This window comes from Cricetulus griseus, assembly GCF_003668045.3.
Source record: "Cricetulus griseus strain 17A/GY chromosome 1 unlocalized genomic scaffold, alternate assembly CriGri-PICRH-1.0 chr1_1, whole genome shotgun sequence".
Classification (NCBI taxonomy): Eukaryota; Metazoa; Chordata; class Mammalia; order Rodentia; family Cricetidae; genus Cricetulus; species Cricetulus griseus.
The window spans coordinates 218904392-218916866 of NW_023276807.1; the positions used below are offsets into that span (position 1 = coordinate 218904392).

Below are 12475 nucleotides of genomic sequence, written 5' to 3' on the forward strand. Positions count from 1 at the left end.
TTTTACCATAGTTCTAAAGCTACTGTGCCTTCAAAGTTAATTTTTACTATGTGTATGTCACCCAGGAGTGGTCATAATTTCATAATGCTTATAAATGATTCAACCAGGACCATTAGTTGACTCCTAATTCCAAAATCCCACCGTCTTTCTATTTCACCACTTACAGGTTTCTTTTTTAATGGACTGTGACTCTCATTTCTTCTTCACTGGGTTCTTGTTTTGTAGATTAAATCCACAGCAAGTCCTGTACAGCCCTGGTTTCTACAATCACTTAAGTGAACTTTGCTAGAGGATAGAAATTTCTGACCCAAGAATCCACACCAGAACTCTAGAAACCCCCAGCACCTCTATTGAACACTTCTACTGGCTTGGCAGCTTCCCTTTGAATCTAAGATTTGTTTTGAATCTCAGTGTGTTCATTTTTTCACATACTGGTTGTGAATTGTGGCCCTGTGTTCTCTCCTTTGACCTTTTGCATTTAGTGAAATTGTTATAAAAAGAGGTATGAATTTGTGTTTCTTTTAGAATAGCTCTTCTTTTTAGGGACTGAGTTAAGGGGAGCTGGTTAATGATTTTGGGGGGGTTGTTTGCTTTGATGTTGGGGTTTCTTTCACTGTGTGGCACACTGGCTTAGAATACTTGATCTCTCTTGCCTTTGCTTACTGAGTACTTGGATTACAGTTTTCATCATCACTCTTGGTTTCTGATGCTCATTCTAAACCAAGTGAAGCTGACTCTCTTTTCTGGGATACAACGACCACAGTGAATGTGCTGGCAAGAAAGAAATGGATTGCACTGGACAGCCGAGAATAGGTTTCTACCTTCTTACTGCTGCCACTGCAAGTTGTCTTTGCTACCCTCTGGTTTTATTGCCTGTGCTACTGTTTGTAACAAGCATGGCTCTGTTCTTAGGTGGATTCTCCATGGGCTTTTTGAATGGGGGTTCTGATGAATCAGGGGTGCTAGCATTGGCTTCTGGTGGGAGGAAAGCAACATTGGGAACCTTCCGATCCCTCAGGAACAGTTGTGCCAACTGCACCATCTATTCCAGTACCACTGCCCCTGAAACTGGTTCTGGCACCTGGTTTTGCATCAAATGGAAGGGTGTTTTGTTTTTTCAATTTCATGGAGTCACTGAGCAGTGTCATATTTGAATGCCCCAGTGCTAATCGGTGAACCAGAACCTTCTAGGTCATGACATTACTTTGTCAAGTCAGTTTGTGGCAGAAAACCAAGACTAGTGAGCTGGTGACTGGAACTTGGCTTCCAGCTAGAAATCCAGATTCCTGTATGTGACCGACCTCTCTTCCCAAGCTTAGCAGGCTTCACACGGAGAGTTGAGTTTTCAGATGCACTTTCCTTGAAGGTGATGGATGGGAATGGATTTGGCTGACTGCTCACAGGGTACTGTTGGGTAGAAGTAGAAATTCCAAAGTGAATTTTAAATTAGTGGTTTGTGGGTTTGAAATTGAGAGTTAGTTTTTAAAATAGGAATCATAGATTCTTCGGCCACTGCTCTTAGCAGAGCCATTTATTTCCCTGTTGCCACCATGTGACTTTCTATTTAACTGGTAGAGCTGTAACAAGTAAGATTTTAAAAAGAGAAACTAAGGTTTGATTTGCTTTTATTCTTTTTAAGTTTCACTTAGTTATTATTGAGATCTTGTGTGACAAAAATTAGTAAATGTGTGAGTATTTAAAGGGTTTGAGATTTTGTGCCTATTAGAATTTTCAGTTCTGCATTTTGCAACCTCAGTACTAATCACTGTTTCTCTTGAAGGGTAATGGAATTGTTTTGCAGATAGTGAACCCAGGAACCCATAAGTCCCATCATCATGACAAAGCAAGCAGGAGGGTCACTTCTAAGTGAAGCTTTCTGTGCAATCCATGTGCCAGGTGGTTTGTAATCAGGAAGGGACTGACAGCTCTGGTCCTGAGACAGTCACTGAAGCTTTAATTGTGATCTGTGTTGCGCTCCGAGTTGTAATGTGAGGGGGTTAGACTTAACAGCCGAACCTCTGCTATCAGCCTTCTGTCTTTCAGGAGTGACATATTTCTACTTGTGCTTCCCATTTCCAAATGAATGGTCTTACTGAAAAGCTCTGTGTTCTTTCTAGGGAAGGATCTGTCCTCCCGGAGCGAAACCGACCTGGACTGCATTTTTGGGAAAAGAAAGAACCAGAAGACTGCTCAGGTACCCAGCTCCAGTTTGTGATGCTGTTTGTGTATTCTCATTCCGTCTCTTCCCAAGGGTATAGAAACTTTACAGACAACTGTTTCCCCCCCCCACTCCCACCCTTAGCCACTGGGAGCAGGGTAGGCAGTGGGCACACCCTCCATTGTACATTATGGCTTGTTTTAAAACTGGAGGAGACAAATGAACCTGTAATTCATAACCCTAATGAGTCCATTGGGCTGTATATTGCACAAAACTTTTGCACTATTTCCAAATGTAAGAGACAGCTCTGTATGTCATTTTTATGTGAAAACACTAGATATTTTAGCTGGATTTCTGGAAATAATGAAATTTATTTTATCTAACTAAACCTGGACTATATAGCTAACTACAATTCCTCAGTGAACCTGGTGTGTCATGTTTATGTTCCTTTATTGGTTCCTGGCCAAGGTCCATGGTGACCATAGAACAGAAAGACAACTTTTATTAATCTCTAGCATTTTCCCAGACTGGCAGGTGTCTTTTTCCGAGGGTAGTAGATATTTGTTACTCAATATTATGTTTAGAAACTGGAGAGTTATCTATGAGAGACTTGCTTTAAGCAATTTTCCTTTGTAGGTTAAGGCTGGATTCCTAGGTATCCTAGCCCCACTCTGTGCCACTCTTTAAGCAGGATAAGCATGGAGGAAGCTGTTTTATAGGGCTCCCAATGACCTGCTGAGACTCGTGGTTGCTGCATTATGTGGAAAGTGGTCTGTCCTTAGTGTTGATGTGTTCTGATAGTGGAAGAAAACAGTTAATTAATTTACTAATTAATTTTTTTAGATTAGAGAAAATGACACAATAGATAAGTAGAGTTAAGATCCCCAGAGCCCACAGAAAGAGCCAGGTAGCCCACCCGTAATTACAGCTAGGAGGTAGCATGGGGGTGGGGAAGGTGACACATGCCACAGGGAATCTCTGAGCTGTGCTGGATAGTCAGACTGCCTGAGACAGAAAACTGAATGAGAGACTCTGCCTCACTATATAAGGTGAAGAGGAATAGAGGAAGACACTTAAAGTCAACCTCAGGCTTCTGTTCATCTGTACACATTCGTGAACATACATGCATACAGACACAGACATGCGCGTGAACGCGTGCGCACACGTACACACACACACACACACACACACACGCACACGCACACACACACACACGCACGCTTATATGACTAAGAATTTGTTTTCAGTCTTTGTAGCTGATCCAGGTGATTACTGAAGTATTATATGGAACCTGGGTTATGAACACCAGAGAAGCCTTGAAACATAGCTGTACCAAGAGAGCTGCTCCACTGTCACCATGTGGCTGGCCTTCACAAACCTCCAGGTGTCACACAGTCACCAGTGGAGCTTGCTAGCCTGCAGATTCTGAAATCTGCCTGTCTGTGGAGTATCTGGGTGTTATTTATCCACTTCCACACTAAGAAGATAGGCCCATATGTACAGCCACATGCATTCAGAAAACAATCTATCTAGCTGTGCTAAGGACAGCAAACAAATGTTTCCCTATGCAGAGTCCTTCTGTCTTGGATATATGTTGGACTTGTCTTTGAGTTCTGGGTCCAGCTGCACCTCCTTAGTGTTGCTAAGAAACCTTACCATGTAACTTACAATAGTCTGCACAGCCAAGGGCAAAAGGCCTTTGATCAGATTGGTTTGAAAATACTTCTTTTGGCTCCTCTTCTAAGTTGGATTATTGTGTTTTCCTCCCTTGACCCTCATAGCAACATTGGCTTGAATTTATGTTTTGCCAAACATTGTGCCTAATGATTTCATTGTATCTAGTAAAGAAATCTATCTACTGTATTGTACATGTGGACTTTTTCATCTGTCAAGTACATGTAGGCAGGACAGTGAACAACTTAAAAGACAAAAGACTTGTTTTATATCCAGTTCTAGGTTACCAGCTTGTGCTGCATCCAATATGGCACATGGTAGGGGTTCAGTAAATAAAAATTTCATTGTACTTCCTCTTTTTAAAATTGGGCTTTAGTTGTTAAATATTTTTTAAATGGTGCCTTGTATAACTATGGGACTGGTATTAGAAATACCTTTTCCTTTAGGAGATATTCATCAACCTGCCCTCTATGTCAGGTGCCATCTGCTGGTGTCCATAGCAGGCTCTTGAGAAGGGATTATCAAATAAATACTTGCTTGTGCTACTTTATGTTTTAGAAGATCAGTACAGTTTGTCAAAAAATTGGCCTTCAGACGTTATATCTCAGGCTAGAATGTTTCCTAGCTGTCCCTGTTTCTCATTGCCATGGAAGTTAAAGCATCTCTGCTTTGACTTTTCTGCAGACTTTATGGGAATTAGCATTTCTTCCAGCTGCAGAGGCTGTTGGGAGGAGCACAATTTCTGGCTGCATCTAACTGTTCAATAGAACTTGTTTAATGCATGAAGAACGTCACACGCTGCCAGTTACTCAAGAGAAATGTTAGAAAATACACAGTTTTCAAGTTCTTCCTTTCCCCAGCTTGATGCTATATTAATTGAGAAACAGTGAATCTGAAGTGAGTGCTCCCTAAATTGGATCTACCTGCATCCTCCATGGAAACAAAGAAATGACTCAATATACTGAATTGAAATTACCTGGTTAGCCGGGCATTGGTGGTGCACACCTTTAATCCCAGCACTCGGGAGGCAGAGGCAGGCGGGTCTCTGTGAGTTGTTGTGCCAGGACAACCTCCAAAGCCACAGAGAAACCCTGTCTCGAAAAACCAAAAAAAGAAAAAAACGAAATTACCTGGTTCTTAGGAGAAGCTTGTTACTGCTAGGAATTATGTGTATGTTCTCAATGGAGGGTGTTGGAAAGTGTCTTCTCTCTCTCTCTCTCTCTCTCTCTCTCTCTCTCTCTCTCTCTCTCTCTCTCTCTCTCTGTGTGTGTGTGTGTGTGTGTGTGTGTGTGTGTGTGTGTCCCACAGTTTGCAGATTGAAGTGGAGACACTGAAAAACAAATTCCATTAGTTCCTATCTAGTTGAACTTCCTGATACTCCCTAGTTTGTTCCCCCTCTCATTTTTTCCCTCCCCCACCTTCCCAGTTTCCTTCCTCCATCCAGCTTATTTCCTGATTCAGCCTTATCACTAGAGAAAATACTCTGAAACCATATCGAGGGTTGGAAATGTGTTACTAACAGTCTCACTTTGTTTCTTTAAACAACAGGCCTCTGGCATAGGCTCTTGGCAAGTAATTATCTTCGTCTTCGCCATATGACCTGACTTAATTAGAAACCTGCATTTCTTGTGTACACTTATAATACCTAATTAATGATGACTTTCTTTGCACAACTTCTTTGAAGTCTGTTCACTATTTCATGTTGCACATCCATTTTTCTGTGTCTTGCTGATCATTAGATCTAAAAACTGCTTTCAAATAGATCCCTTTTCTGAGTTTAATTGGATTCATGGGGCATTTTAAACCATTCTTTTTTTTTTTTTTTTTCCTGGTTGGATGCAGTACCTTAGTCTCTTATATGAAAAGTGAATGTTAAAATAGTTCTTACTTAAAATGTCTTTGGATTGGAGGCTTGTTTGTCCATTCATTCTGGATTCCATGCTAATAATTCTGTACTAGTGAGCTAGGTTGAGTTTGGTAAGTAGTTGAAGGATGTGCCTCTCCCTTTCTCTATCGTCTTATGCCCACTTTGGTCATGCCCACCCTGTCCTCACTGCAGAGCTGGGCACCAGAAAGGCAGGCATTCCTGATCTGCTAAGAACTTTTCAGTTAGAGCAAATCTGGCTTAAGCCCATAAACATGCAACGTAATACACTTGAATTCTACAATTGATTCTTCTCATCAGTAATGATTTCTGTAATAATTGTCACTATTTGACCATAGATAACAGAATCCAGATTTAAATAGTCTAAGTTGGAACATTTGGTCCAAACTTTTCTACCTCTTGAAGATAAATTAGTGAGATATGTAAAGTCTCACTGAATCATTACATTAGAGAATAGGACATGTAGCCCAAATTAACCAAGGTTAAGACTTGTAGCATAACATCTGTCTGAATGTGGGCAGGTGCTTCTGTGAAAGGGTTTTCCCTTTTGCTTCTTTGTTCTGCAGTCTGGCTGGTTGCCTTCAGGCCTGGGTGTCATAATTCATGAAAAAGGTTTCTGGGATGTATGTTGTGCACTGGAACAAGTAGCAGAATTGGGTGTGGTTTGCAGGTGAGCACAAAAGAGAGTTTGTGGGGATGATGGGGAGTCTGGAGATGATGGGGAGTCTGTGGAGACAGCTGCTCAGGGAGTGAAGTAACCCAGACTGACCACTGGCTAGTGGCTAAGGATGCAGCTGTGGTCTTTTTCCAGCTGGAAGTATTGTACAGGTAAGAGTGATCAAAAGCTTTGATTCTGGAGGACAAGCACCCTGTGTGACTTGCTGCTGGTATCCAAGGTGTTTCATATTTTCCTGAGCTGCCAGCAACCATTACTTGATTTTTCTTGTTTCTCATAGTGGACAACTGGGCTTTGTCCACTTACCTTCTTTTTTCCAAAGGGTGGATTGAAAGATCTTGAATGGTTGTTCAAGACAATGAGTGTTGAGGATAAGGTAGTTGTCTCGATATTACTAGTTTATGAGTAAGTGCTAAATTATATGTTCTGGTAATGATTCTGTTTGCCACTGAGGGCCACAAATGCATCCCATTCCACATGCTCTTACGTGTTCACTTTTGTCACCTCCTCCTAAGACAGTGGAGGCCAGCTGTCCTTGGGTAGCTTTGATTTGTTGACAGCCAGTAGACTGGCTGTAGGGATGCTCTGGGGCTTCAGAAGCTGTATGAACAAGAACATTTGCTTGAAGTCCTCCCCCTTGAACTGCTGCACCGAGAAACCCAACACCCACATGGAGACCCTGCTCTTGCTAATGGCAGGAAAAGCTACAGAGAACTAGGAGTACAGGCTGCTGTGCTTCTGGTACAGAAAAGACCTCAAACTCCTGTGCTTGCCAGTGTGACTGAGTAGTCTTTGAGTTAAGGGAATGAAGGAAACTGTCAAGATTCTAAGATGCATAAAACTGCATCTCCCTTGCTGAGGTGATGGCAGTAAATACTCTTCTCCAAACAGGCAGAACACTTTTGTGTCTGTTCTTGTAGACTGCTAGTTGTGTCTTTGGCTTTACTGGGAAGCCAAGTGGGTAGTTTTCCATGCTTGTGTGTGGACTTGCATAGCCTGCTGCTTCCTTCATCCATCATTGTATTAAGCATGTTGTCTTCTGGATATGAACAGCTGGATCCTTTGCATTTGAACTTCTGCTTCCTTGTGTGTTATTGCCTGCCAAGGGCCTAAGGATGGAGGAGACCCTTGGACCTTGTGGCTCAGGGTTTGTATGGCAGGAGTAGGATGTGATGGGTAGAATTGACCTTGGGGGTACTTCCTAGCTCTGAATCCAGAGCACAGGAGAAATCATTGCAGTGAGCAAGAAACATTGCAGAGCCGTTTTTCCTATCGAGCCCAGCCTGTGGTAAAAGGAAGATCAAGCTATTGACTTTTAGGTATCCGTTCTGTTAATCACAAAGGATAAATTACTGCTTCTCAGAAACAGAAAGGTCTACCTTGGGTTGAAGGCAGTTACGCCTTTCTTTTATATGTTTTTCTCTTTGTTGGTAGAGGCTCACTTCTAGCCATTTGCTCCTTGGGGGTTTTGTTAAGGACTGAAGGGAAACTGAAGGGCACTCTTGATTTATCTCCTATCCTTTCCTTTTGGTCACTCCACGGGGCTAAAATAGCCGAGTTGGCTTTAATATGTCGCCATTAGAGACCAAACATTAGCTGCAATAAACCATCATGCCTCACAATGAAAAATGTCCCCTGATTGGCTAATTAATCAGTCAAAGGGGAATGACATGGCTCTCGGCTTGAGGGACTCTTGCTAGAGAGAAACAGGCTGTTGATAAATGGTTTTCCAACAAATTCATATATCAAGGAAACTTAGTCATTTTTTAACTACAGTTTGTGTGACTGCAATTTTTTTCTCAACTTTTTCTTTTCTGCTGTTCTTGCTGTTTAGGCAGTGTTTTTGTGTTGTTGATAGAAAAGTATAGGATTTTAGAGATGAGAAAATAAATGCTTGCTATTTACTCATGTCGGTTTTGACTGTCTGGGTTTATTCATAGGTGAAATCCGACAACTTTCTACATAATAATTTGTGAGATTATCCTTCCCTGGCTACCTTCAAAGTTAAACTCTCCAGACTTTGTGGTTCACACAGGCTAAGTCCTGGTCCAAGTGGTGTTGGCAATCACTTATCTTCTCCCAGTTCACATTTTCTCATCTTTAAATGGGGACCAGTAAGGGGCTGCCCTGCCTGGGTGAGGGTGAAGGGGGTCACCTGTATAGCATCTGTAGCAGTGGCCAGCTCATAGAATGGGCTTTTTGAATGTTTGCTGTTATTTTTTTTTTTATCAAGTTAATATCACCCATAGGTGTGGAAATGTTAAACTGCATGGAATAGCTCACAATGAAAAACAGAATTTTTCTCACACCCGTTGCCGCCCCAACTTTCTGGCTTACTTCCTATAGAATCTTCAGTTCTTGTACCTTAGTATTTTCATATACAATCTTATATTGACACCCCCCCTGTTTTTCAAATTTGCCTTATAAATTTTATTCTCGATGTGGAATAATTTCTTCCATTGCTGAAGTGCATCTCCCGGTACCCTAAAAAGTAGCAGGAAATTCCCAGAGCCTCCAGGGAGTAGGGGTGAGAGGATATGCTGGGGACTGGGGAGGCCTGCATTCCCAGCCTTCCTGCCCTTGCCTCTCAGCACAAGCATAGCTGCTTCTTGCTGTTACTCATCTCTCCCACTCAGTTCTGTGATAAAGACCAAAAAATCCATCCCTATTTACAGCACAAAATAGCCAGGATATGAGATTCTGCCACAGTGGAGAAGGAAGGTAAGGGGAGCTTGCTCAGGGCCTGCTTCCTTGTTGTATCCTATAGCTCCTGAGTATCTTCCTCATCCGCTGGTACCTGCACAAAGCTGATCACTGAGCCTTGAGCACAGTGGTTATTCACTGACAATGTATTTCTCAGGGCCAGGGTGTTAGTGTGAGGTCAGCTACTGATCCACAAGATAGATGCTGGGGTCTTACTGGGCTCTACAACCATATCATTGCCCACAAGGAAAAAGGAGTAGAGGTGCATGGTGTGGTGCTGTGCACTGTGGGCTGGCTGGGGAGGGAAAGATTGAGTGTAAAGCCAGGAGTCTTTACAGAAGCCTGAGTGCAAGTCCACCCATTGACATTTCTCTTGGTAGATAGGATTTGGGCCTTTTTTATATCTCAAGTAAGTTACTGATGTTATTATCTGGTACTTATATTTTCGCAACTATGTAAACTGTACCCCCTGCTAAGTCAAATATTGTTCTAGAATATTTCTGCAATTTCGTTGTTTTCTGATGGAAACGGGCTTCTGTGACTTACCCTCTGCACCTGTAGGTGTTGTAGCCCCTTGCTACTCTTTGTGGGTTGCTCTGTCCGATAGATGTGATTGCCCAGAGGATCTCCCCACCACTCGCCTCACTGGGACTCCCTGCTGGTTGCTCACACCCAGCTTACCCATATCTTGCTCTTTGTCTTGGGTTAATTTCTGTTGCCATGATAAGATGTCCTGACAAACAGTAACTTGGGAAAGAAAGGACTTATTTAGCTTACAGTTCCGAAGTTACAGATGTGGAACTTGAAGGAACTTGAAGAAGGTAGTCACATTCACAGTCAAGAACAGAGAGAACATGAATGCCTGTGGGCCTAGACTCAGCTCCCTCCCTATACTTATACAGTACAGGACCCCTTCACCAAGGTTGAGTCTGGGCACCTTGATTAGTACATAAAGATATGCCCTCATGCCAGCCTAACACTGACACTCTTCCCAGGTGATTGTAGTTGTCAAGCTGACAAAATTAACCACACAACCTCTTAACCTGCCCATCCTAAGCCTCATGTCCAGAAAAGAGTGCAGGGCTGAAAGTAGCTCTCTCTGCAGGTGAGGGTTAGAATGGGACTGGAAATCTATCTCCGAGGTTTGAAGGTTTTACTCTTGTGTTGTGGTACTTGTCAGTGCTTATTTCTGTCCTTTACAAGGACCTATTTTCTTTGTCTCCCATGCAGGATGTTTTAGAAGCTCCTTAACCTTGGAGTCTACAGTCTCATAAGTGGGAGTTGAGTGTTTATATTCCGTAGACATTTCATAGCCTTCTGGCAGCTCTGGAAATCACCTCTACTCATCCTTTTGTACTTACCCCATTCTTTTCTGTAGTTACATGGGCAGCTCCCCTACCCCCTTTGTAGTTGCATGGGCATCTTCCCCTCTTCTCTGTAGTTATGTGGACATCTCTTCCCCTGCTTCTTATAGTTGTATGGACATTCCTCCCCCTTCTAGTTTCATGGCGTCATTGGTTAGGCTTTAGATTATTCTTGTCTCTGATTTTTCTGTGTCCTGGCTGTACTTTGGAGGAGACCTTGGATTTATTTTCTAACCTTTCTGTTAAAAATCTTCAATTTAGCTCTTAACATTTTTATTCTTCCTTATTTCTATATGCCATTTTGTTTTTGTTTCATGGATAAGTGCATTCCCTTGTCACCAGATTTGGAATGTTTGTCTTTTCTCTGCATGCCTCTGTTCTTTTGGCTTTGGTTGTTTTCTCGAATTGGAGGATTCCCATATAGTCAGTCATCCTTTGCCATCTTCTCTGTTCTAAATCAGTTAATGAAATTCCCTTAGGAGCCCATTTGTAGGGGCAAGCAGCTCTTCTTGCCTGGCTGTCCAGGGATCCTGGGTACCTGGCCTTTTCACTAGAAAATCCTCAGATGGAAGGGCTCTGTTTCTCTAGAACAACACGGCCAATGGGCACAGTTCTGGTATCCAAAATTAGAAGGGTCTCACTGTCATCAGTGGGCCTCTTCCTGGCCTTCCAGCCACAACTGAGTTCCTATTAGCAGTACAGTTCAGGCTCCTTGTCCCCAGAGATTATGCCTCTGTCACCTCTGTGTTTTCATTTGAAGAGAAATATGGCTGACTGGCGGTCTCCATTAAATAAATTAAATGGGGTCTAATCCTAGGAACATTGAGCAAAGTAACTCCAGGAAAAAAAGTCAGATGCACTATAAGAGAGCCTTTTCAAATCAAAAGAAGAAATTGTTAAGGGATCTGTTGCCTTTTCTTTTTCATCATTTCCAAATGTAGAACTATTTTATTTCAAATGTTTAGGCAAGTATCTTAGTCACTGTTTTATTACCAAGAAAAGACACTTTGTTAACTCTTATAAAAGAAAGCATTTATTTGAGGGCTTGCTTAGTTTCAGAGGTTTAGTCCATTATCATCATGGCAAAAAGCATGGCATGACAGGTATGGTGCTAGTGAGGTAGTTGAGAGATATATCTGATCTGCAAAGAGAGAGAGAGAGAGAGACCGAGAGAGAGAGAGAGAGAGAGAGACCGAGAGACCGAGAGACCGAGAGACCGAGAGACCGAGAGACCGACCTTGGGCTTGGTATGGGCTTTTGAATCCTCAAAGCCCACCTCTCAGTGACACACTTTCTCCAACAAGGCCACACCTCCTAATTCTTTCATATAGTGCCACTCCCTAGTGACTAAGCATTCGAATATAAGAGCTAATGGGGGCTGTTCTTATTCAAACTACCACAGGGAGCTAGAGGTGGCTGCCAGTTTCAAATCCAAATGTACAAGCTTGTTCTGCTGTGCCTGGTTCCCTTAGGCTAATTTTTGCTTCTTCCTAGGAGACCCGTTTAGGCAGGAGTGTTGCCTGAACACCTTTGTGAGTTTTAAGAATATACAGTTCTTAGCTTACTTCATGAGTACAGATCCTTAGAAGAACATGCTCTGGGCTTCAAGAAATACATCCCTGTTATACTTCAAACTAGAAGCTTTTTGTGTGGCTCCTGTCACCAGCAAACTGCCACTGCTGTGTGTGTTTCCTCTTAAGTCCACACTGGGGAACAGGTCATAGGTCAGATGCCTTCTTCACTCTCCTTGATCTTTCTCATCTACAGAAAGAATATATGCTACTCCACCAGAGAGGCAAGCCCCTGTGCTGCATGCTTGCCCTCTTTGGGAAGGTGAGTGGAAGCCGTCTCTTACCATGTGAAGTGGGAGGAAGATTTTGCATGGATACTCCAACAAGATCTCTAGTTCAGTCAGATCCAGTGGCACCTTCTTCCATGACTTTGAGGCACATCTTAACTTCTCTGGTACAGTTTTACACTAGAGGTCTGAAGAGGTCTCTTCACATAAAGATGGT

At 42.5% G+C, this 12475-nt stretch overlaps 1 protein-coding gene across 3 annotated transcripts in view; it reads left to right on the forward strand.

Moving 5' to 3' along the window:
* Positions 1-12475, forward strand: part of Pinx1 (PIN2 (TERF1) interacting telomerase inhibitor 1) — a 64318-nt gene that overhangs the window by 14193 nt on the left and 37650 nt on the right. For 2 of the 3 annotated variants that reach the window (XM_027390347.2, XM_027390349.2), the window contains exons 6-7: positions 2118-2194; positions 12228-12293. In XM_027390347.2, the coding sequence (XP_027246148.1) occupies positions 2118-2194; positions 12228-12293 (143 nt within the window). The remainder of the gene's footprint in view (positions 1-2117; positions 2195-12227; positions 12294-12475) is intronic. The other variant, XM_027390348.2, reaches the window with a different exon arrangement.